The sequence below is a fragment of the Mus pahari genome, chromosome 10 (assembly GCF_900095145.1).
Source record: "Mus pahari chromosome 10, PAHARI_EIJ_v1.1, whole genome shotgun sequence".
In the NCBI taxonomy this organism is placed as follows: Eukaryota; Metazoa; Chordata; class Mammalia; order Rodentia; family Muridae; genus Mus; species Mus pahari.
In genome coordinates, this window is record NC_034599.1 from 41038069 (window position 1) to 41063689 (window position 25621).

General features: G+C 47.4%; 2 protein-coding genes across 10 annotated transcripts in view; one reads left to right on the forward strand and one right to left on the reverse strand.

The window, feature by feature from the left end:
* Window positions 1-10439, reverse strand: part of Rnf214 (ring finger protein 214) — a 43069-nt gene extending 32630 nt beyond the window's left edge. The window contains exons 1-5 of one of the 9 annotated variants that reach the window (XM_021207016.2): window positions 10272-10439; window positions 8341-8436; window positions 3534-4044; window positions 2525-2584; window positions 141-281 (exon numbers count right to left, since the gene is read on the reverse strand). In XM_021207016.2, the coding sequence (XP_021062675.1) occupies window positions 141-281; window positions 2525-2584; window positions 3534-4044; window positions 8341-8429 (801 nt within the window). In that variant the 5' untranslated portion in view covers window positions 8430-8436; window positions 10272-10439. The other 8 variants (XM_021207017.2, XM_021207020.2, XM_021207014.2 and 5 more) reach the window with 8 other exon arrangements.
* Window positions 10440-10462: 23 nt separating this feature from the next.
* Window positions 10463-25621, forward strand: part of Pcsk7 (proprotein convertase subtilisin/kexin type 7) — a 23873-nt gene continuing 8714 nt past the window's right edge. The window contains exons 1-13 of the mRNA XM_021207785.2: window positions 10463-10570; window positions 11045-11195; window positions 12075-12194; window positions 12799-13272; window positions 13916-14050; window positions 14609-14774; window positions 16669-16759; window positions 18207-18261; window positions 18908-19046; window positions 19799-19899; window positions 22401-22568; window positions 22877-22984; window positions 23449-23551. Of these exons, the coding sequence (XP_021063444.1) occupies window positions 12811-13272; window positions 13916-14050; window positions 14609-14774; window positions 16669-16759; window positions 18207-18261; window positions 18908-19046; window positions 19799-19899; window positions 22401-22568; window positions 22877-22984; window positions 23449-23551 (1528 nt within the window). The 5' untranslated portion in view covers window positions 10463-10570; window positions 11045-11195; window positions 12075-12194; window positions 12799-12810. The remainder of the gene's footprint in view (window positions 10571-11044; window positions 11196-12074; window positions 12195-12798; window positions 13273-13915; window positions 14051-14608; window positions 14775-16668; window positions 16760-18206; window positions 18262-18907; window positions 19047-19798; window positions 19900-22400; window positions 22569-22876; window positions 22985-23448; window positions 23552-25621) is intronic.

Genomic DNA, 25621 nt, shown 5'->3' on the forward strand with positions numbered 1-25621 from the left:
AAGAGCAGTCGGGTGCTCTTACCCACTGAGCCATCTTACCAGCTCTCCTTCCTTCCTTTCTTTCTCTTGTGGTTCTGAGTATGCTCGGCAAGCACTTTACCACTGAGCTACATCCCCAAACATGAGCATCTGCAGACTACCTGGTGATTCTTCATCTCTTCTTCTCTCCTCTGCTGAAGCTGCTTTAGTTGCACTTGGAGCTGACTCTCCACCTGCCTCTGCTTGTCCAGGACTTCTTGGTAACGCTCCTTCAACAGAGTTCTCTCTGTCATCATTTTGTCCTATCGAGAACAACAAAAGTTTCATTCCCAATTGAATCAGAGAAACCTTCAGCAGGTTTTGATTGCTTGTTTTGAGAAAGTGTTTTATACAGCTCAGTAGCCTCCATCTTATTATGTTGCCAAAGATAGTCTTGAACTTCTGACCCTCCCACCTGCATTAGCCATGTATGGCAACTACAGGTGTGGACCACCACACCTAGTTTATGCTGCACTAGGGATTGAACCCAGGGCTTCCTGCATGATGGGCAAGTAAGATCTCAACCAAACTGTACCCCCAAACTATATCTAAGATGTGGCTACACTGTCCCATACAATAGCTACTAGCTGCATGTGGCTATGTAACTTTAAGTTAATCAAATAGGACAAAACAAAACAAAAACACCAGGCCCTCAGGAGACTAGCCACATTTCAAGGACTCAAATGCCACCTGTGACTGGTGGTCACCAAACCAGAGAGCAGAGACTGAGACCATTTCCATCTCTGCAGAAACTCCTAGTACTCAACACTGTGCTAAAGCACGCACAAGCATTTGTATACTCAAGTGCAATACTCTTAGAGGCTAGAAGAGGGTGTCAGATCCCCTAGAGCTGGAGTTACAGACAGCTGTGAGCTGTCGATAGGAGTGCTGGGAACTGTCCTCAGGTCCTCTAGAGGAGCAGTGCATTCTCAAAATCACAGAGCCAGCTTTTTGAGATAGCATCTCATGAATCCAGGCTGGCCTCAAACACACTACATAGCTCAACCTGGCCTTGAACTCCTGGTCTTCCTGCCTCTACCTCCGAAGTGCTAAGATTATAGGTATGCACCACCATACCCTCAGGGGATCAGCTTTTAGAAAAAAAACAAGGGGGCCCAGGCTTGATGGCCTTTTAATCCCAGAACTTGTTAGGCAGAGGCAGGGGGATCTCTTCAAGTTCAAGGCCAGCCTGGTCTATATAGGGAGTTCAAGGTTAGCCAGACTTACAGAGTGAGACCTTATCTTAAAAATTATTAAATGAATAAATATTAATTTTAAAAAACCTGATGAAGGGCTGGAGAGATGACTCAGTGGATAAGAGCACTGACTGCTCACAACCATCTGTAATGAGATCTGTGCCCTCTTCTGGTGTGTCTGAAGATAGTGACAGTATAATTATATATAATAAATAAATAAATCTTTAAAGAAAAAAAGATTTAATTTTGCGGCTGGAGAGATGGCTCAGTAGTTAACAGCACTGACTGCTCTTCCAGAGGTTCTGAGTTCAATTGCCAGCAACCACATGGTGGCTCACAACCATCTGTAATGGGGATTCAATGCCCTCTTCTGGTGTGTCTGAAGACAGCGACTGTGTACTCACATAGATGAAATAAATAAATAAATCTTAAAAAAAAAAAAAAAAAAAAAAAAAAACCCTGATGAAAATAGAGTCTATCAGGGTAAAAGTAACCAAGAGGAGAGGGGGAAAATTCATAGGAAAAGAATACTTCTAAAAACTTGGCGATGTTTCATCTGCCAAGGTTTAAGCTTGAAAGTTAAGAATGAGCCTAAACAATGAGTTCCAGGTTATTCAAAATTGTACAGCGAGACTCTATTTTGAAAGCAAAACAAAATATCTTGTATTTAAAACTTCACAGCACTTGTGGGCAGGAACATAAGGAGCTAAAGATCGCCCTAGTACACTGTGAACTCAAGGTCAGCCTAGGCTACATAAGACCCTGTTTCATGCAAAGCACAAGTCCCATGTATAGGAGGTGATTCTAGCAGGCTCACTCCTGTAATTACAGACATGCCATGGAGTACTGCTATGAGTTCAAGGCTGGCCTGGCTACAGAATGAGGGAGACCTTTGTCAAACACAGAAAGTAATGGGCATGGTGATGCATCCCAGGACGCATGAGGCAACACTCAAGGTCCGAGGCGAACCAGAGCTACATCATTTGAAAACCTATCTCAAAATAAATAAATAAAAACAACAACAAAAGGACATTTTAAAAGGACGTGTAGATAGTAGTAAACAGAAAACAAGTTCCGTTACTAAACCCAAATAAGAGCCCTGCAAGAACTACAGAGATCCTATCTTCCCTTCAGAGCAGGACTGACATAAGAGATATTGCTAAAATGTAACAGGCTGGGCGAGGCAGTCCATTCCCACTGTCAAGGATTTTATGAAGGAAATTTGTGCTTTTCCCAACCAAGATTACAATGCTTCTACAGCCTGTGCTCCAATGGCTTTGTGTGACAATGACAGTTAAGTATGCACTTACCAGATTCTTTTCAATATCTTGGTCTGTGTTTACTTCTGTATCTGCTGTTTTAAAGTCAGTCTACAAAAAGAAGAAACAATCATATTCAAGACTTTAAGTCTCTTTAACACAAATAGAGTTCTTCCAGAATTACTCATCTAGAAACCTGCAGCAAAGAGCAAAGTAGCAGTGGAGTCCCTGCATACACACCCATCTCTGATGCAGCCTTTATCTACCCCACCAAACAGTCCACCATGTGCCTAAGAGAAAGCAAGGGGTGGATCTCAGAGAATAAATGCTTCCTGCAACCTAGATGCCCACAGCTTTTCACACACCAGAGCATCCCAGGCTCCAGGGAGCAGGACTCATTCACTTCTTAAGATGTAGACCAGACAAGTAACAAGGACAGAGTTGAAAAGGACAGAAGCTAGCCAGCCAGTGGTGGTGCATGCCTTCATTCCCAGCACTTGGGAGGCAGAGGCCAGCAGTCACTGTGAATTTGAGGTCAGTCAGGTCTACATACTGAGTTTCATGACAGCTAGGGCTATACAGAGAAACTTGTAAAAAAAAAAAGCCAGGCAGTGGTGGTGCATACCTTTAATCCCAGCACTTGGGAAGCAGAGGCAGGTGGATTTCTGAGTTCGAGGCCAGCCTGGTCTACATATTGAGTTCCAAGACAGCCAGGGCTACAAAGAGAACCCTTGTCTTGAAAAAACAAAAAACAAAAAACAAAAAAAGAAAGAAAGAAAGAAAAAGAAAAACATAAAAGAAAAGAACCAGAATGATCTACACCAATCAAGTTTTCATCCAAAGAGGTTACACATAGGTCATGATAATTCCTGCATGTTATACAATTAGATACTGGCTTTCTTGTTTCTGCAGTAGCAGAATGAAGCCATTACACGATACTATATGCAAACTGTGTCATGACTACTAGCAAAAAACGACACAATGCAGTTCTCTACCACATAAATGGCGTCTCCCCTCCCGTCCCCAATTCCATTTTAGTAGCAGAAATGTGATACTTGACCTGCACAGCAATGTTCTGAGAAAGCTTCAAGGAAGAGCTATCCTGATCACCATCCTGATCCACTCTCACTCCTTCAACCCCATTTGCAGGCGGTACTACAGGCAGCAAGTCCAAGCCTGCATCCCTGCCGCCTTCCTTTAGGATGGAGGCTGCTGGGCATTTTTCTTCAGAGCAATTCCCGGAGGCAAGTTGTTTTGAGTGGCACCCTGCCTTAAGAGACCGAGTGACTGGAGGGAGGCGCTCCAGGAGGCTCGTGTCCCCCTCCTCTCCTGCTGGCTTGGTCAAGTCCTTCAAATCAGCCTGAGACCCATTGCCAGAAAGACAAAGGGCTGTGGCTACCAAGTTTTCTCCTACAACTTCCTCGTGCGCTGCTGAAGTATCACCCACTGATGAACCAGGATTCTGTTCTGGATGTTCCAAATGGGCATTTCTGTTACTCTCCTTGGTTATCATTTGGCTACTTACACTCGGCGGAGACAAGTTCTTCTGTTTCTGGGCAGAGTCTTTGGGGCTATCCAAAAAAAAAAAAAAAAAATCTGGGATGAGGTTGTAGCTCAGTGGTCTATCACCTGACTAGAACCAGTGCTGGGGATCAAACCCATGCTGGACAGTGCTCTACTAGTGAGCCACATCCCCAACACAGCCACTAGAACAAAACTAGATGCTATAGGCCTTCTTCACCATCAGAACAAACTTTTTTCTACCCAACAATTTGTAGGTTTCTAACCTGGTAGGTGAGACCTTGCAAAAGTTCTGAGTGTGGACTAGACTAAGTGCTTTAAAACAAGTGACCCTCAAGATCTAAAAATAAATGCCCAGTGCCAACAACTTTTGTGAATAGGAAAAAAAATAGCACAATGTTAGTTACAGTAGTTACATATACTAACTTAGTTATGCATAATTTCATAAATATTTAGATTTGTTTGTTTGGGATAGGGGCTCACTGGCTGGCCTTGAGCTCAAAAAAATCCACCTGCCTCTGGCTCCAAGTGCTGGGATTAAAGGTGTGCACCATCACTCCTGGCACAACTTTGTTATTCCAACCTCATTGCTGTGCAAGCCCTAATGATTTGAATTAAGTCCCTGTAACCCACAGTAGAAAAGAAAAGTTGTCCTTGGCCTAAACACAAACACACTCTCTCTCTCTCTCTCTCTCTCTCTCTCTCTCTCTCTCTCTCTCTCTCTCTCTTAAATTAAAAATAATTGTCCTTTAAAAATATCACATAGATCTTTGAACAAAACCACTATTTGACTCAATAGTTTGCCAGAGTAGAGTATCACCTCAAGTAGCTGAGAGTCAAATCCTCACTTTGTTTTATTTCTTTAGCTTGGTATGCAGTCCTGGCTGGCCTGAACATGGTAGCCCAGCCTGAAAACCATGGCAACCATCCGGCACCAGTATCCACGTGCTGGGGATTCTAGGCATAAGACATAATTTGCAGCTTTGAAGGTATGATTTTGAATTCACAACTGAAGTTGTCAATGGAAATTTTATTCCATAAACAAACATACATATATTTAACATGTGGGATAAGAATTTTGTCATTTGTCAAAGACATCTAATATCTAATTCCCTTCCATCCCTAGGTCTGGGGAATGAAACAACCACCCAGGCTAGGCACATATTGTTCACCAAGCTACACCAGAGCCAATAGACTACATTTTTGTTTGCTTGTTTTTCTGAGACAAGGTCTCACAGTATAGCCCTGACTGGCCTGGCACTCATAGTTAAATAGACAAGACTGGTTTTGAACTCTTAGAGACCCACCTCCCTCTGCCTCCTGAGTGCTAAAATTAAAGGCAGGTACTATCACATTTGGCCAATGCAGAACTTTTTCCAGAGAACCTTAAAACATACTTAGAATGACAGCTAACATTCACAGCCAGTCTTTCGCTCACAAGTTAAATCTATGTCAAATTAGGGGCTGGAAAAATGGCTCAGTGGTTAAGAACACTGGCTTCTCTTCCAGAGGACCTGAGTTCAGCACCCACATGGCAGCTTACAGCTGTCTTAACTCTAGTTTTAGTTTAATATCCTCACACAAACATACATGTAAGCAAAACTCCAATGCACATCAGGAAAAAAACTAGCTGAGCATGGTGGCACTTGCCTTTAATCCCATTGGACTCAGGAGGCAGAGGCAGGAGGATCTTTGTGAGTCTGGGCTACACAGAGAAACCTGTCTTGGTAAAGAAAGAAAGAATGAATGAATGAATAAATAGATGAATTGAGTGTGTTTGTAAAGATCTCTATAGCACAGATAGCCAGTTGTTCTGAGGGAAGAGCACTTCACCTGAAGCCTGTGTCAGCGCTAGCTTGGGATGCATAAAGGGTGAGCTGACAGACTGTTGTACACACTGCAGCAAGGGAGGGGAGACAGCAAAGACACTGGATATAAACCTTTACGTTTTTAATTTATTATTCATTTTATTTACCTATTTATTTAGAGACATGATTTCTCTGCGTAGTCCTGGTTGCCCTGGAACTCACTCTGTAGACCAGGCTGGCCTCAAACTCAAAGATCCGCCTGCCTCTGCCTCCCAAGTGCTGGGATTAAAGATGTATACCCCCACAGCCCAGCTACTTTTTATTTATTTTCTTTAGGGGACCAGCAAGTTTAATTAGAGTTAATACAGGAGCTTGGATGAAGGGTTATTAACAGGAGGAGCAAGGCCACTAGAACAAAATCTTTCCCTCCCCCAGCAAACATTCAGCAATTCTTCTTGAAAGCCAACTGTGGAATGGGGACAGGGAACTTTATTATAAACCTGGTCAAATACAATACCCAAGCTTAAATCCAAACTCTACAATTTACTAACCTCTAGACAAGCTATTTCATTTCTAAAGTCTAAACAGTACTGTCCACCTAACATAGAGATCACTCAATAACCTGCTGTTAGCTGCTATTACTACTACTGGTAGGGCATGGCTGCTCTTATTAGAAAATTAATTAAAGGGCTGATGAGATGGCTCAGAGGGTAAGAGCACCCGACTGCTCTTCCGAAGGTCCAGAGTTCAAATCCCAGCAACCACATGGTGGCTCACAACCATCTGTAACAAGATCTGACGCCCTCTTCTGGAGTGTCTGAAGACAGCTACAGTGTACTTACATATAATAAATAAATAAATCTTTAAAAAAAAAAAAAAAAAAAAAAGCAGAAAAATCCAAGTTTATGGTAGGCTTGTGTTTCCCCTATTGCTCATTCACTAACAAGTAACTCTTATCTTTTGTTCATTCATTTGTTTACTTATTTAGTGACAAACTCACATGTAAATCAGACTGGCTTTGAACTAGGGTAACTGAATATGACCTTGAACTTCACATTCCCCTGTCTTGGACGCAGAAGTGCTGGTGCTACAGGTATGTTCCATCATACCTGACTCAAATATCTCTTTTTAAAAACAAATATGTATTGACTCTTAGGTCAGAGTTCATGAGTTCAAATACTGACTCCAACACAGTTTTGTAACTTTGGGCAAGTCACTAACCTGTCTGTCTCTTTCTTCACCTGTTATAGGAACAGTAATGCCTGCCGACTGGGACTTGCATGAGGGTTGAATGTGTTAATGGGCACACAGCTGTTGGTATAGTGTTACCTATTATATTAGGTCCCAGGTCCCTAGTCAATTTAATTCAATATTGCACATAACAATGTATTAGACAGTCTTAAGAGGCAAAGCTAGGTAATTACAACTCCTGCTTTCAAGACCTTGGAGGAAAAAGCTAAGTGTGGTATCCCACACACTTGAGAGGTGGAGACAGAAATTTAGCCTTGGCTACACAGTGAATTTGAGGCTAGCCTGAGCTACAAGAGACCCTGTCTCAAAAATGAACAACAACAAAGAGTCTTGAAGCCAGTGAGATGGCTCAGCGTGTAAGGCCCTGGCCGACCAAGCCTAGCTACCTGACTTGGGATTCCCCTGGATCTATGTGGTGAGAGAAGAGAATCAATTCTGGCAGATTTTCTTGATCTTTGCATGAAAACTGTGACATGTATGTTGCATACAAACACGAAATTTAAACACCTGAGAGGCAGAATCAGGTGGATCTCTGTAAGTTCAAGGTCAGTCTTGTCTACACAGTCAGCTCCAGGTCAACCAGAGCTACATAGTGAGACCCTATCTCAGGAAGAAAAAAAATAAATTAATTAATATATGGCTCGGTAGGAAAAGGCTTTTCCACAATGCCTTACCGGTAACGTGAGTTTGATGCTAAGAATCCACATAATAGGAAAGTAGCAACTCCACAAAGTTGTCCTCTTGGTCTCCAAATGTACACACACCTCCCCACCCCATCACACATGATATATAATAAATGATAATTTGTAAAGACACAAGTATGGACACACATAGTAGTTTATCTCTTTAATCCCAGTAATCAGGAAGCAGAGGGAGGTGGATGGCTCTGAATTTGAGTTATCCTAGTCTACACAGTGAATTCTAGGCCAGCCAGAGCTACAAAGGGAGACCTTGTCTAAAAAAGAAAAAAAAAAATGAGCATGACACACAAGAACAGTTAAATGAACAAAGAGTTGGTGTAGGATAAATCAAGGAAATATATGCATTTATGATGTGTTGATACCTGTCTTAACCTAGCATGCCTACCTAAGTATCAGTTGACATGTAGGATACCATACAAAAACCAAGCAGTCTCTACTTAAAAAAAAAAATTAATCTGAGGGAGGGAAAAACCCTTAATTTGCAGAAGTGTCACTAGACCTCCAAAGAGGAAAGACTAGATATTCAGAAGGCCACCCGAAAGCCCCTTACCCAAGTACGCTTTCTCCTCAAGAGTCTGCACGTTACCTTAGGCCATCTGGGAGAGACTCACACGAAGCAGGTTCCGAAGGACTCGGGGCTCCGGCCCCAAGGCCAGCTACCTCAGAGGCCGCCATCTGCACTCTGGACATTCAGAAACAAACCAAAGGACACAAGTGACAAAGCTGAAAGCTTTCCTCTGCACAATGCCCACTCTCTCAGTTCCTCCAAACACCTAAGAAAGAGTATTCTGCAGGAGGGCAATAAAAAAGGCACTTCCGGCCATAAGTCCCAGTCAGCACTAGCCTTCAGGTGCTGTCATACACATAAACATCAGGAGCCTACGCAAAGACTATTTTTGCTCTGGACAGAAATGCAGGCATTCCAAACAGATGATAATCTGATAGGAATTTTCAGAATGGTCCACATACCTACCTTGTCTATTACCATTTATTAAAGTTGACCTTTTTGGCCAAGAATCAATAATATGTTTAAATCCCTTTTGGCTGCTGCAGTGAAAGCATTCTCTATTAATTTAAGAGAGGGCTTCTGTGAGGTGTTTCCAAGAACAAGTCACCCCAGATCGTCTCTGCGGGGTGTCTTTTAGCCTGACAGTATTCCTTTCCTACAGATGGGAATATCTGGTATCTGCCAATGCCCCACTAGCAAGTTACCATTGTGGCAAAGCAGCTTACTACTTGGTTACTCCAGGAGAAAAAGGAGATGTTGAAAAACATAGTAACTCAAGTAAGGGAACCCAAGAAGACGATTTTTTACATTTTTATTTTTAAGAGCATCTTTTTTGGCTGCAAAATAAACTCGGCCTTCTACAGTAATAAGGAAAACTAGGTGGTAAAGGTAGGATTAGCTCCCATTCCTGCTTTTACTTTGACAGCATCTCATGAATAGAATAATACCTCTGAACCCAGAAGAATCCACAAGAGCAGATGCCGAGTCCGGCTGAATCAACAGTCACAGCTCAGTGCCTCAGTTTCCTCTCATAATAAAAAGCCCTGAAACGCCATTACTGCATCTCGGATGCAAACAGTCTGCCTACAATAGGGTCGAGATCACTGCCTCCAACAGGGAACAAGGTCTGGGTCACCGATGCCCGGTAAACGAAAACCTTAGGGCAAGGGTCATCCGTGAAACTCCGCAGCTAGAGCCCCAAACGAGAGGGGTGGGGGGGGTCGCGCATCTGGCTCAAGAGTCCACTGTGCCCAAGGGAATCCCGCAAGCCAGTGATGGTCACCAGTCAGGCGGCGACGCAGAAGGGGACAATGGGGGGAAGCTGCGCCGGGTGGTCACCGCCACTCTTCAGAGGGAGCTGCCGCTACGCTGGCCCCTGGCACTGGCCAGCGCCACCTCCACCCCTTCCCCTCCGTCCTCACCGGCCGCCAGCCCCCGTCTCCCTCCCAGGCCGGGCTCCCGTCCCCGTCCCCGTCCCCGCCGCTCCCTCCCCCCGCCGCCCCCCTCCCCCCGCCGCGCCCCCCCTGGTCCCGCCGCCCCGACCCGCGCGCGCCGCCCCGCACACACCTCCCGCGCCGCGCCCCCGGGGAGCCGAGCGGCGGGGAGGGAAGGGACGCACCTGAGCGGGCGGAGCGGGGGAGGGGGCGGCCAAGCCTGGGGGAGGGGTCGAGCGCCGACCCGCGCGCGGCACCTCCCACTTCCGGCGGCGGCGCGAGCGCAAGGGGGCGAGGCCGGGGCGGCGAGAGGAGCGGAACCCGCGGGGTGCGCGGCCGCCACCGACGGCGCCCTCTGGCGGCAGGCGCGGGCAGCGACCGGGCAACGGAGCCGCCGAGGGGACCAGCCCCGAGACCCCGGCGGAGCCCGAGGGACACGCGGGCCAGGGAGACGGCGGCCGGATGGAGGCGAGAGCCTCTCTGAGGAGTTTTATGGGGGAAGAGTCAAGGCTATGGCAGTCCGACGGAGAAGAGCCGCGAGGGGTGTTTAGAGGTCGGAACCGGGATGGTCCTTACAGAGGACGCCATGAAGGACGAGGGCCCTGTGGCGGAGGACACGAAGGTTCGGGGCGCCGGAGCTCCCACAGCCCTCACGAGCCTGCGACAGAAGCCGTCGGCGGGCGTCGGCCGAGCCCCCGGAACTCAGCCCCGCTGGTCAAGAGGCCGCAGGCCCAGCCGCTGATTGGCTGCGGCGCCGGGCGGAAGTGATGTCGCTGTCAGTGGCGCCTCCGGCTCCGGGGAAGCCGAGAGTTTCCGCAGGGTGGGGGCTGCGGCGGCAGCGACAGCGACAGTGACAGCAGCCACGGAGGCTGTGGGTGAGTCGGGGAGTAGATGTAGGGGGGGCTGGACCTCGGATGTACGGGCGGCCGTAGACCGGGGCTGGTCGGCATATGCGGAGGAGGTCCTTCGCTGAGGGCACCTTGGGTCCCGGCGTGGGCGACCCCAGAGGGACCGGGTCTCCGGGACGTAGGTTCCGGACAGCACCAGTCCTAAGGGGAGAGAGGCGCCTTGCATGGAGCGGCTGAGTCCGCGCGGGAGGGGGAGCATCAGTATACTCACTCTTTGTCCAGACACTGGTTCCTGTGAGCGGGGAGACGGGGCTTGAAGGACGACGGTTTAAGAGCAGAAGCTTGAGCAGGAAAGGTGCCCTTCTACCTTAGTGGAGGGTCATGGGGAGTCTATTTTCAGAAAGTGCTTAAGGTTTCTTGCTCAGAGGCCTGAGAATAAGTGCTGCTGTGCCCCTGGGCAAGAGAAAGAAAAAAAACAAACAAACTCGGTTTCTCTTCCAGAAATCTGTTGGAACCTACACAGATTATAGGAGCCTGCCTGGGTGGATGACTGCTATCAAACCCGACTCTGGATTTATTTATTTGCAGACTAGGGAAGACACCTGGGTATCTTGGGACAAATTGAAGCAGCCCAGGGGCAGGAAGAATGAATGTAAGAGGAAATATGCCAGGGAACTTAAGGGCATGGTGGCCCACACCTATAATAACAGCAGTAAAGGGGTGGAAGCAAGAGAATCGTGAGTTCCCAGCCAACCGTAATTATATAAAGAAAGCTTGTTTAAGCCGGGTGTTGGTGGCACACACCTTTGTTATCCCAGCACTCTGGAAGCGGAAGCAGGCTGATCTCTTGAGTTCCAGGCCAGCCTGGTATACAGAGGGAGGGAGGGAGGTCCAAGAAGTCTTTGGTAAAACAGTCTTTCCAGAATGTTTTAAGTCGGCACAATCCGAGTGTATGTCTGAACACCAAGACTGCTGCAGTGTGGGCTCAGTAGACAGTAGTGAGTTTTAAATGAGCCCAGGACCCCACATGTGCCTTGTTCCTGCCCCCACAGTTGCTCGAATGTTCTAATTTGGTGGTTTTTTTTCCCCTTTGGGTGGTTGAAGACAGGGCTAGAGCCTGTGCCCTCACTGAAAATCCAACCTGGTGAGATGGTGACAGCTCCTTAATCCTTCTTGCCAGTCATTTCCCCACATGCGTTTATACCTACTATTTTTATTTCCATTATCTGGTTTTTCCTATCTGGACTTCAAGGGGTTGGATTTCCTGGTAATGGGAGATGCTAACAGTTAGGTCTTGCTAAGCCCTTAAAGAAGCAAAAGAGAATGACATGGTAGGTTAAGAAGTGGGGTATCTAGGTTCTGTATTGGCGTGGCCTTGTTGTGATGAATGTCTCCTAGTCTGTGGCCTGTTTTAGATCCCTGGAAATGACATTTAACACTGGTCAGGCCTGGCCTTCACTGTAGCTTCTGCTTTGCTGGCTCTGGTGGGACAGCTTTTTGTTGTTGTTGTTTCTGTACTTGGTGTCCACAGGTCTGCAGCTGTGTTCCCAGTCGACACTGCTCACAGTGAAGGTGACATCTCCCTCCAGTTTCACAAGATGAGTGTGGTATGGTTACCCAGGCCAGGACCTAAGCTTCACAGAGAGCCCAGGTAGGAATGGCTCCACAATGGGAGACAGAAGTCCACTGGGGAAAAGACTTAAGTTGTCTGTAAATAAGAGGGGGATAGAGCTGGGTGTGGTGGCTCACGCCTGTAATCCCAGGTAGACACAGGTGGATCTCTGTGAATTTGAAGCTAGCCATGGTCTACATAGTGACTTCCAGGACAGCCAGAGAGAGCTACATAGTGAGATCATGGTTTTTAAAAAGAAGAAGGAGAAGGAGGAGGAGGAAGTGGGGTCCTGATGTTGTCAGTCATGAGAGTGATATGTACGTGGAGTGCCTAGATGAGCAGCCCAAAGCAAGCACCTGGGTGATGCCAGGCTATTGGGGGCACCAAGGGATGGGCCATTGTGCCGTAGGAATCATCCACTGGGGTTAGCCCTGGCTCATACTCTACCTGGGGGTTAGCATTTTGCTTAGGGACAAATATACTTGGTAGGGGAGGGACAGAGACTATGAATATCAAGTGACTAATCACTTGAAAGAGGTGTGTTGGGCTTCCCAAGGGGAACACACTGATGGACCACAGTCACTCTCTGAGTTTCCTATAGTTGCTGGCCTTTTTTTGCTGATTCTTTTCCCTTTATTTGCAGCCTGCTGTTCTGATGCCGAAAGGGAGGCAGAAAGTCCCACACTTGGATGCCCACCTGGGCCTGCCCATCTGCCTCTGGCTGGAATTAGCCATCTTCTTTCTGGTTCCCCAGGTCATGGGCCTATCAGAGGCAGGTGGGCTTGACATCTTGGGCGCAGGGGGGCTCAGCTGGGCTGTACATCTGGACAGCCTAGGTGAGAGGAAGGAAGAGAGTCTGACGAAACAGGCAGATGCTGTGGCCCAGGCAGCAGGGCTTGTGAATGCTGGGCGCATTGGAGAACTCCAGGGGCACTACCTCTTTGTCCAGCCCGCTGGGCACAGGCCAACCATGGAGGTGGAGGCCATGCGGCAACAGGCAGAGGCTGTGTTAGCCAAGCATGAAGCTGTGCGCTGGCACTCAGAGCAAACGCTGCTGAAGAGGGCCAAGCGCAGCATCCACTTCAATGATCCCAAGTACCCTCAACAGTGGCACCTGGTAAGTACGGCCTCCGAGAGGCTCTTGACTGAGGCTTCTCCCACTGCCCTGCACTTACACTGAAGGGGGTGTGTCTGCGGAGTGGGAAGATAGTTTGCTTTAGTCCATACCCTCCCTGTCTGCTGTGAAGAGCAAGGCAGTGCTGAGGGTATATGCACTCAACTGCAGCTAGTGAGGGTGTATGCATTCACCTGCAGCTCGTCTCCTCCACTTCCGTTCTAGCCACACACTTTCTAGTACGTACCTTTGACTGAGCTGTTCCACCTCTCTGTGCCCCACCTGTAAAATGGAGGTTGTAGCAGTGCATACTTCATGGAGTGACTGTTAAAACAAATAAGTGTGTATGTGAAGCATTTAGAAAAGTGTCTTATTCATGGTGAACCCTGGTGTGTATCAGCTGATTGCTGACTTTACTGCATAATAATTACCAGTTAGCTCTAGCCACCACTTTGTCCTTGAGTTGCCCACAAGTGAGACCAAGAATCAGAGGGACAGGACTCTCATGTGCCCATCTGGACTCTGTTCTCCACTAACCTATTGGTCTGTGGCCTGTTTGGCTCTTTGATAGAAGCCAAGGAAAGGGATAGCTTTAACTTGTCTCTCTGGACTGAGCTATATGTCGGTTGATTTCTGTCTTCTACAGAATAATCGGCGGAGCCCAGGAAGAGACATCAACGTGACAGGTGTGTGGGAGCGAAATGTAACTGGGCGAGGGGTGACAGTGGTGGTGGTAGATGACGGAGTGGAACACACCGTCCAGGACATCGCACCCAACTATGTGAGTGGCCTGGAGTGAGCCCTGCTGCCACCTTGCTCCTTCCCTTTTGCTCCCTTTCCTAGAAGGCACCGAGCCAAGGCAGACAGACTGGGAGAGGATAGTATTCTGCCTCCTTCTCAGTCAGCTTTCCAGACTTGCAGTTAAGGCCCAGAAGTTGACTTTGGTCTATAGCAATAATTCCTGCATCCTGTTGTTGCTGCTTTCTTGGGAGGGAAGCAGGGAATGGCCCTATAGGCAACAACTTTGTTTTTAGAGGTTCTGAAAACCTCTGGCTAAGCTGTGACCTTTAGAAAGTCTGAAATCTTTTACCCCGGGTTCCCCCCAAGCAGAGGGCATAGTACTATACCAGCCAAGCGAGAAGCTTGATTAAAAGCAAACAAAACAAAACAAACAACTCTGCCCTCTCAGCTGCCCTCCAGTGTCCTCGGCCGGTTTGCTCAAGGCAGTGGGTATGCTACCCTGATTTGGGAGTGGAAACTTCCAGTTCCTGTTCTCCCTAAACATCAGGGACTCCTTCAAACCAGTAAGTAACCATTTGTTGACCCTTCAATGTTTCAGAGTCCAGAGGGAAGCTATGACCTCAACTCTAATGACCCAGATCCCATGCCCCACCCTGATGAGGAGAATGGAAACCACCACGGGACCCGGTGTGCAGGAGAAATTGCAGCTGTGCCCAACAACAGCTTCTGTGCAGTGGGCGTGGCCTACGGGAGCCGAATAGCAGGTAACTCACGCTTCTTCTATCCCTGGGAAGCTCCTGGGACACAGTGACCATTCTCTACCTTTCCCATTCTGAAATGTCTCAGTGTTTGTAGCCTAAAGTAAGGAGTAAGTGCATAGCAAGTTAATTAACTCACTGACTTTTCAGGGCTGTGGTATGTCACGTGGGCTTTTAACACTATTTATTGTATAGTAGAAAACAAGTAAGTGTACAAATGTTCATATTGTGGACTATCGGTCCCCGGCTGCCCCTGCTCAAGTCTCTCTTCTGTTTCTGATCATGTCTTTGCTCACCACTGGCCCACGTCACTGACTCTTCCTTCGAGTTCACTACTCTGCTGCTGGTTTCATATGTTATCAAGTGCCTCCTCATAATTTGCCTTCCACAACTCCACATCTATGGAGGCTGCTCTCTCAGCCCCACCACTCCAGTCCCCTGCTCTCCATTCTCTTAAGACAGCTTAGTTGTCTGGCTTTTAAGAGAGGTCGGTCATTATATGGTTCTTCATCTCCCAGTCTTGTGGGTCAAGGGGAAAGGATGGGCACTCCTGAATCCTGGGAGCCTATGGTCTCAACAGGCTGGCTGTCACCCTCGTGTTTTCCAGCAGGGGGCCTCAGCACTCTACAAATCCCCATTTGTTCTTAACCTTACACCACAATGTGACCCACTCCATCTTAGAGAAAGAACTTGAGCATCACTGGGGTAGCAAAAGGGATGAATGCTATTTACTTAATTTCTCTATTGTGTCAGTCACTAAGCTAGAGGTTCCACATGACGTGCCAAGCTAAGAGGGGATATCTTAGATTACCTGTATTCTAACCCAGTGCTTCCCACCTCTCAGGATCGTTAGATTTGAGTTCAAGCATGATAGTAATAGACACTTGAAAGCTAGGCATATTCCCAGAATTTAACAAGTAGGGCCAGGAGGATCAGGGATTCAAAATCATCTTCTGCTATGTTGTAAGCTTAAGACAAGCCTATGCTGGCTAAGACCCTGTCTTTAAATAAATAAATAAATAAATAAATAAATAAATAAATAAATGGCAGGCTGTAGTGGCATATGCTTTTAATCCCAGCACTCAGGAAGCAAAAACAGGCAGATCTCTTGTTTGAGGCCAGCCTGGTCTATAATGTGAGTTCTAGGAGAACCAGGACTACACAGAGAAGCCCTGTCCCCAAAAAACAAATAAACAAAAAAACATTTTTTGAGAGCCGGGCATAGTGGCGCACGCCTTTAATCCCAGCACTTGGAAGGCAGAGGCAGGTGGATTTCTGAGTTCGAGGCCAGCCTGGTCTACAGAGCAAGTTCCAGGACAGCCGGGGCTACACAGAGAAACCCTGTCTTGAAACCAAAAAAAAAAAAGAAAAAGAAAAAAACCAACAGTTTTTGAACTAGTAATACTTGTATATGGTATAAAAATCCAAAGTACAAAAAAGGGGTTTGGTGTATAGTCGATAAAGTGCTTGCCAGGCAAGCATGAGGACCTGAGTTCAATTCCTGGCACCCATGTAAAAAGCTAGAGACAATTGGATTTTCTTGTAATCCCAGAACACAGGGACAGATGAATCCATGGGGCTTACTGGCCAGCCAGCCTAACTTAGTTGGGTCCCTGAGTCCCATCGAGAGGCTCTGTGTCAAAGACAAGTATTCTGAAGAATGCTATCCAAGATAGATGAGCACACACACTTGAAGGCACATATGCATATGCACACTAATGCATTCACACCCCTATATATGTAGCTATTGGAAATATGCATACACGAAAGTGCAAAAAAACATATAGATCTTCCACACATACCACCCTACCACCTGGCACCCTACTTGGAGAATGTGTACTATTTCTAGTTACTTATGATAGCAGTATCAGTGAGGAGCTGGTGTAACTTCAATACCTAGGTATCCGGGTGCTGGATGGACCACTCACTGACAGTATGGAGGCTGTGGCATTCAACAAGCACTATCAGATCAATGACATCTACAGCTGCAGGTAAGGAGAGATGAGCTGCAGGTGAGGAGGTGAGAGACTCGAGTCTCTGGGACAGATCTTTCAAAAAAGAAAAAAAAAAAAAAAAGCATAGGGAAACAGGCTGCCTCTAGCCTAGCAGGGGTTCCTTGTTAGACTCAGCTAATAAGACCATTTTTCTTCATTTATCTAGATCCACAGCCACTGGGTGCTCAGTCTTAAACTTGCCACAAAAAGAGTTATCCAGCATGCATGCATTTGTTGTGTGCACTGAGTTCAGTGCCCCCCTGCAAAGATGCACTTGAAGCTTCAGGCTCTCGGTTTAGGAGCTGGATAGGAGGAGTTTAGGGTGGATGGCCTCTGTCATACTGATAGAGCCTGTTCTTCCCCTAACCAGTACGTTTCTTAAATTCTCTTGTTATTGGGGGGAGGTGGGTATTGTGCTATTGTGCCAATCCCATGGTCAGAGGACAAGCTTGTGTAGTTTCTCCTACCTTTATGTGGGCCCCTGGGATCAGTCAGTCACTCGGCTTTCATAGCATTCACCTTTACCTCCTGAGGCCCTGCTCAGTTTAAGAACCAAGAACTTGTCTGGCATGTCAGCACATACTTTTAATCTCAGAAGGCAGAGGCAGATGGTTCTCTAAATCCAAGGGCAGCCTAGTCTACATGAGTTCCAGGACAGCCAGGGCTACACAGATATACTGGTCTCAATGACAATAATAACAATAATAACCGCCTTTAATCCCAGCACTTGGGAGGTAGAGGCAGGTGGATTTCTGAGTTCGAGGCCAGCCTGCTCTACAGAGTGAGTTCCAGGACAGCCAGGGCTATACAGAGAAACCCAGTCTCGAAAAACAAAAAAAAAAAAAAATATTAATAATAATAATAATAACATTGGAGCTAGAGAGATGGCTTGGTGACTGTGGGCGCTTGATGCTCTTACAGGGGACCTGGTTTCAGTTCCCAGTAACCACATGATGGCTTACAGCCTTCTGTCACTCCAGTTTGAGGGAATCTGAAACCTGGCCTCTAGGAGCACTCCACATATGTTGAACTTGTACATACATTCAGGCAAAATACTTAGGCATATAAAATAAATTTTAATTAATAAAAAAAAAGATCCAAAAGCTTATACAAAATGAGCAGCTTTTATCAAGCCTAGTAGTAGCTCTGTAAATCACAGGGTGCTGCTGTCCCTATTCCACTATGTATCTTCTGCTTCCCTGGGACCTGAGGCAAGATAAAGTCATTCTAAATTGGGACATTTCCAAAAAAAGAAGAGCCTTAGCATATACTTGCATTTTCTACTTTGGAAGAAAATGGACCCTTGGCACCATGTGTCTTTTAATCATGGGGTTCCTTGGGAGAAGAGTAAAAGCTGTAGGCGGGTGAGTGGCTCTGAAGACAAGGAGATCCTCGCTGGGTGTCTCTACCTTGGTTCTACTCTTCCCTTTGTGTATCTCAACAGCTGGGGCCCAGACGATGATGGGAAGACAGTGGATGGCCCTCATCAGCTCGGAAAGGTAACTGAGGAGCATGAAGGCTGGGAACCCATTGGGACCCTCCTTACTCAGTTTTAGAAGAGCCATCAGTCAAACCCTCTTCCCATCCCACCTTCATTATAGTGCCCACCTTACACCACTTAGCATCGCTGTGCCACTCATCCTGTCAAGAAAGATTGTGTGGCTCACTCGGAATGGGGGCCTGAGGGACCCTGGTGCTCAGAGAGGGAATGGAATAACTTCCAGCTTGTTTCTTTTGGATCTCATTCTGGGTTTCTGTCCCTCAGCCTGCTCAGCTATCTGATAAGCAGAGTATGTCTGTCAAAGACTATTGGGGTTTTGGGAGGGGGGTTGGTTTTGTCAGATCCCCTGGAACTAGAGTTACAGACAGTTGTGAGCTGCCATGTGCGTTCCGAGAATTGAATCTGGGCCCTCTGAAGAACAGCCAGTGTTCTTAACTGCTAAGCCATCTCTCCAGCCCAAACACTGTTAATTCTTAGCTTTCTCCCCACTTTATGTTTGTGTGTGTAAATCTCTTTCCCCCTTGCCCAGGGCCTCACCCTTGTTCTTTTCTTTCTAGAAGCAGGAAGAGAAAGATGGCTGGTTCAATGGGTACAGGTTTTTCCATTAGCTGCTTGACTAATAGCCCAACATTTTTGTTCTTCAGGCTGCCTTACAACATGGAGTGATGGCTGGTCGCCAAGGCTTTGGAAGTATCTTTGTGGTTGCCAGTGGTAATGGGGGCCAGCACAATGACAACTGCAACTATGATGGCTATGCCAACTCCATCTACACTGTCACCATAGGTAGTGGTCTAGAGACTCCACGGGCATGAAGTCACCGGATGTGTTTTGTGTCTCACTGCATTGCTTCATTCTGTTTCTCTAAATGTGTAATCAGGATCATCTTTTGAGGAACATTACTAGCCCAGCTCTTTCGAGCTCTCGGGGTTTCTCAGGGACATGTTCAACCATTTCCCAGAACCCCCACCTGTCTGCACTACCATTATGACAGGTTTGAGCTCCGCTTTGCTCTCGTCCCGTGGCCACGCGCTTGACTGCCTCTGGCTACCTTTTGCCCTGAATTAAGGAATTCTGTCTTGCACTCCCCAATTATAAAGTTTATCATTTCACTTTTTATTATTAAATTTGTTTACTCGACATCCTACCTAACTATAGGATTCTTGACATCAGCCTCATTCTGACTCCTTAGATGACAAGGAACTGTCCCTGCCCCTCTCTACCATTGCATACTGCGTCCTTCCTACCCCTTCTAGGATGTGGCCTTTTCCACATGGCTCTAATACCTCCTATGTATGACTCACAGTAGCTCTTAGTACATATTGAAGACAAGAGACTAAGTACTGAGATGCCTAAAGCCTATGGGAAGAGTGGTGTAGTACAAGACTTCTGCCATTTGAGGCTCCCCTCCCCACCACATACAGATGAGGCTGTGGTTATTCTTGGAACTCATCCCTTCATGATGAAGACAACAATGGTATCAGGTGCTAGCTAGAGGATCTGCTGCTCATGTGAGCTGTCTTGCTTTTCTGTGCCAGGAGCTGTGGATGAGGAGGGACGGATGCCTTTTTATGCAGAGGAGTGTGCCTCCATGCTGGCAGTCACCTTCAGTGGTGGAGACAAGATGCTGCGGAGCATTGTGAGCACTTCTGGGACCCTTCCCATGTGGTAGTTGGGGCAGGGGGACAGGGGTGGTTCAAGACAAGGACTCACTCTGTAATCCTGCCAGGCTTGGAACTCATAATATTGTTCAAAGTGGCTTTGAATTTATTAGTCATCTTCCTGCCTTGGCCTCCATGGGTTGAGATTACAGATGGGATGTACCATGCCTGGTAAAACAGCTGGGGTTTTTTTGTTTGTTTGTTTTTTTCACCTCATTCTTTGAGAAAGGGTCTTATAACCTAGGCTGGCCTCCAAGTCACTATGTAGCTGAGGATCCCCTTAATTCCTGATCCTCCTGCATTAGTGTGTGTGTGAGGGTGGTTTTGTTTTTCTTTTTCGAGACAGGGTTTCTCTGTGTAGCCCTGGCTGTCCTGGAACTCACTCTGTAGACGAGGCTGGCCTCGAACTCAGAAATCCGCCTGCCTCAGCCTTCCAAGTACTGGAATTAAAAGGTATGCGTCACTTCTGCTCGGCGCGTTAGTGGTTTTGATCTTAAACTTTTTAACTTGTTTGTAGGATACCTATGGTAGAATTTGGACTTTTACAACTTTCTGTGTGCTGTTCAGTCCTTTTATAAAAACTGACTGCCTTGTTTGCCAAGGTACAAAGGCAGTGCTTGTCTCAGAGATGCACAGGACAGGAAGTTGGAACTGACCCTGTCCTTCCCTAGACCTCTGATTTAAGCCAAACTCTGAGAGGCAACAGGGGGATGGAGAGGTTCTGTAGCCCACACAACTCTTGAGGGCCTCGGGAAAGCCCAGCCTAGAGAAGTCAAGCCTCTGGACCAGAGTCCCAGAGCAAGCACCTCACAGTGTCTAGTAAGAGTGGGGTGCTCCAGGCCAGAGCTGGGCAGGAGCCAGATGCTTGTCAGCATTTGCCAGTGGTCAGTTGGGTTGTTCCTGAGGTTACTGGGAATTAAATAGCTCATCTTCACACAGGGTCAACTTCATCTTACAAAATGAACTTGTTATGCCAGTAAATGACTTCTGGTCAACACATTGTTCTGAGGCTCTGTGCCAGTTGACCCCCCACCCCCACCCTAGGGAGGAGATAGAAGGGATAGACTAAAGTGAAAAGCAAAAAGTTTGCCGGCAACCTGGGGTGATACCAGCCTGTTAGAAGAACAAGTGCCTACTCCTTTCCACCTGGCAGAGTTCTGTGACCCTCGAATCCTGTCCCCTGCAAGGGACCTAACAAGGCTCTGTAGTGAAATCGTCACTGTTACTCTACGCAGCCTAGCTTTGCCCCTCCCAACTCAACTCGGTTTCTCACCCTCACCCCACCTTCCATCTGAACTGTAATTTGTCCAGATTTGTAAAGGGAGTTTATTCAGCCAAGTTCCCATCTTTGGAATGTCCTTGCCTTGGCAACCTCCTGTTGTGTGACCAGGCAGCTGCATGGAGCTGTCTCTGAGGAGAAGGGCCAGGGGAATAGGCTTCCCACCATCTGGCTTCTTGCCCAGGGAGCTTCCCTAGATTTTCCTTGCACTGTGTGATGTTCTTGCCATTATGGGCAAGTTGGCAGACTTTGCATCTGTACTCTAAGCTATCACTGTGTGAGGCTGTGTCCTTAACAGGAAAAAATCAATCTGTTCCCTGGCACCAGTCAGGCTTCCTCTCTGGTTGAGACCACAGCATGGAGTGTTTTTCCCTTTCCTTTAGGAGAGCACAGTGTCTGGGTGAAAATTACTTCTCTTGGCAGCTGCAGTAACAGCTGGGATGGGGTGGGGGTGGAGGAAGCAATGGAGAAGGCAGCTCTTGGAAGAAGTTGGCACCCTGGTGTCTGACCCAGGAGAGAAGTTTGAAAGAAAAAAACAATGCTAGCCTGCACTGGCTTTATCAAAAAGTTTAGCTGGGCAAGTCCTGTTAAACCTTTTTGATACACTTTTGTTGATGGGGCATGACCTTGATGCCAAACAGATACTGTCTTCTCCCAGTTTTTATGTCTCATCTGAGAGACATGGGTAGGAGAGAGGAGCTCACAGACACCCAACCAAGACACCACCCAGAGCAGGAAAGCAGCTTGTCCAGTGGCCAGTATTGCCTGGCAGACAGGCCATATAGATACTGAAACTGCAGTAGGCTTCAAGGGAAGGCTCTAACAAGCTTAGGGAACTTGCCCCCTACATTCTCATGGTTCCTCTCCAAGCTCCAGCCGGAGCCCAGTATAGCTGTAGCCACTCCCGGCTAGCTGCGTTATGTGTGTTGGGATAGAGAGTTTAGGAATGAAATGATAAAAAATTAGAGGAACAGGAACCAAGAAACTTATGTGTACCCACATCCTCTCACATCCGCTATCTCCTTTCCTTACAGCTTCAGTTTCCATCATCTAGAGATGGATGGAAGGAGTAAGGGTCTCCTGTGCCTGGGACTCTGTTACAAGGAAAGTTAGAGGAAAGGGCCACCTAAGAGACTTGAGGACTGTCTCATTCCCTTCTTCCAGTGTCTAACTCCTCCCACTCCTTATTCCACTTTGCAGGTGACCACTGATTGGGACCTTCAGAAGGGCACTGGCTGCACTGAAGGCCACACAGGAACCTCAGCTGCAGCTCCTCTGGCAGCTGGCATGATAGCCCTCATGCTGCAGGTGCGGCCCTGCCTCACATGGCGGGATGTCCAGCACATCATTGTCTTCACAGCCACCCAGGTGAGAGCTGACAAGTGCCCAGCCCACCCCACTCCATGGCTGGGCTGTCAGGAGACGCCAGACCCAAAACTTTCCAAATGTCTCAGGGTGGGATGTGTACAGCATGGGTGTGAGGACAGACCCCCAAGATGAGCTGTGGCAAGGCGCTCTCACTTGGGAGCTGGTCCTCTGGAGTCCCTCTAGGGGAGCAAGTCACTCATGGAGTTTTGACTCTTTTTCTTACCTTTTTTGAGGGAATCCATTCGTAGCGGCCTCAGTGGGAGAAGAAAGGCAATGCTAGAGATTCACCGAGGCTTCTATTCTTTCAGTATGAAGATCATCATGCAGACTGGCTCACCAATGAGGCTGGCTTCAGCCACAGCCATCAGCATGGTTTCGGCCTGCTCAACGCTTGGAGACTTGTCAATGCAGCCAAGGTGAACCAGATGTTAGCCAGTAGGACACCCTGCATAGAGAAACTGAGGGAAGGTACCAATGCCTAAACATTGCCTGGCATGTTATTGGTACTTGACCACTTTAGCCCTTATTCTGGCTGATAGCCATGTTATCAGTGGAAAGTAGAAGTTCCCAAGTTGTTAGTATAGTGTAAGGAGAACTTGATTGGACTCTGGGGCTTTCAGTACTTCTGGTTTCCTTCCGTTCAGACCATGGCTGTTTCCTCTGAGTCCTTAACTTGTTCTTCTCAGGAACATTTGGGGTACAGAAGGAACCTCAAGTGAAAGAGTATGATGATAGAAAAGCTAGAGGGTTAGACCTTAGAGAGCTTACTGAGTCTCTGCATGAGTGTGTGTGTGTGTGTGTGTGTGTGCGCGCGCACGCGCGTGTAAGATAATAATAAGTTTTGTTTGTTAATTGCTGTCCCCTACTTTTCTTTGAACAGATCTGGACATCTGTCCCTTACTTAGCGTCCTATGTCAGCCCCATGCTGAAAGAAAATAAGGCTGTTCCACGGTCCCCCCACTCTCTGGAGGTGGTATGGAATGGTAAGCCTTCAGCACAAGGGGTTAATGTCAGGCCCAGGCTTGAGGCGGATGATGGGGAAGCTAAGCTAAGCTCATCCTCCCTGCCCAGTTCTCCCCCTTCCTTCAGTAGCTTGAGCTGTAGCCAAACCTGTGGAGTTTTCTTTGACCATTTTAGGGCATGTTGCTGCTTCTGAGTTGGCTGGCCTCTGGCTGCTTAACAAGACCTTTCTCCTGAGTTCCTAATAGTAAGAAGGAGCTGTAAGCAATGGACTAGGAAGGCTGAGTGGGAGTGGGGCTCAGGGAGCCTCAGCAGGGGTTGAAAGAGTTCCTGTGACTTTCATGCTAAGATCTTGCCAAACAGCCCTGTCCAGCACAGAGGCCCCAGCATGAAGGAGAGGAATGCATGGTTTGGTTCTTAATTTCCTCCAGAGAAAGCCAGATGCCATCTCTAAGGGGTGGGGCAGAAGCACAAGCACAGGTTCCCTGGGCTACAGTTGCTACTGTGCTGTTGCTCTTTCCTCTCTGCTTGCCATCACAGGGTGGGTCTGTCTGTGAAGGAGTGCAGGGCACCTTCTGACCCAAAGGGTGTGCTCTGTGTTAAACACAGAGGTGGAAATCCTTCCAAGAGAGATGGGAAGCTGGATCCAGATGTTTTGTGCAGCCTGCATTGTTTTTATTGTTTTGGTGCTTGTGAAAAAACCTGATGCCTCATATATCCTAAGCATGCGTACTCTACCACTAAGCTACACCACAGCTTCTCTATGTGCACATTTCTCAGATGTTCCTACTCTTAGTCCCATGGGACAATTCTTCACCCTCGAGAAATGTTGACAACCAGAGTTATTTGCTACTTTGTAAATACTGAGGTGTATATGCTCAGTGCTGATATCAGAACTCTGTACTTATTTTTCCTGTGTCCCTTGAAAGTGCTCAGACCAGAGACATGGGGTCTAGAAGAATGACCAAAGGAGGAACCTTGGGTGGGAGGATAGGGCAGCCTTTCTCCATGAACACTTCTCTCCCTAAGCATATCCCACTCCTATTAGTATCCCTATGAATGGAAAAAGACGAGGCCTAGGGAACACATTTTTCCATGAACAGCATGCTGTCATAGGAAGGGTAGAAAACATACCCAGGAATGTGGTTCTGGGAAGCCCCTGGCCTTTATACACTGTCTTGGGGATTGTGGGTCTTTTGGCCTTTATTCAGGGCTGTTTCCTCTCACTTCTGTCAGATGAGCAAGTGAACTTCTCAGGGTCAGAGACCTCCCCAGCTTTGTTATCCTCTGTTTCCCATTATCCAGGGAATGTGGCCCCTTAAAGTGCCCTTCCATAGGTATTGGGCAGCAGGCAATTGCCTGTTGGTCGCTAGAAAGCATTGAAGAGAAGTGAAGAGGGCAGGATACAGGGGTGGGAGTGGTAAGCAGGTCATCCACGTCAGAAGCCAGGGAGAGATTTCTTACCCTTAGCACATTCAGCCCTCAATAGATAGAACAAAACAGAAAGAAAGAATGAGCCTGAAGGGCTGGCTTGGCGATCACAGGGGTGAAATTCACATGGTACAGAACTGAGCAATGCAGCCCCAGACAGTCTAGATGCCCCATCCCCTACAGTCAGTCCTAGATGGCCCAGACACCTCATCCCAGACAGCCACAATTATTCCAGACACACTGTAGAACTTCCAGCACTGATAGGCCAGACCCTATCCTCTAGAGCCAGTCATAGTCTTCAAGCAAGATCAGACTGCCTTTAGGTTGAGGGCTGGAAGCAAGCGTCTTAGGAGACAGAGGGAAGCTGAGCATGATGACAGCTGTTTGTAGTCCTAGCACTCAGGCACCAGGACAGGAAGATGACTGCAAGTTCATCTTGGTTTATGTAGTAAGTTTCAGGCCAGCCAGGAATACAGAGAGAGGCACTATTTTTTTTTTAAATATTTATTTATTTATTTGTAAGTATTTATATGCAAGTACACTGTAGCTATCTTCAGACACTCCAGAAGAGGGAGTCAGATCTCATTACGGATGGTTGTGAGCCACCATGTGGTTGCTGGGATTTGAACTCCGGACCTTCGGAAGAGCAGTCGGGTGCTCTT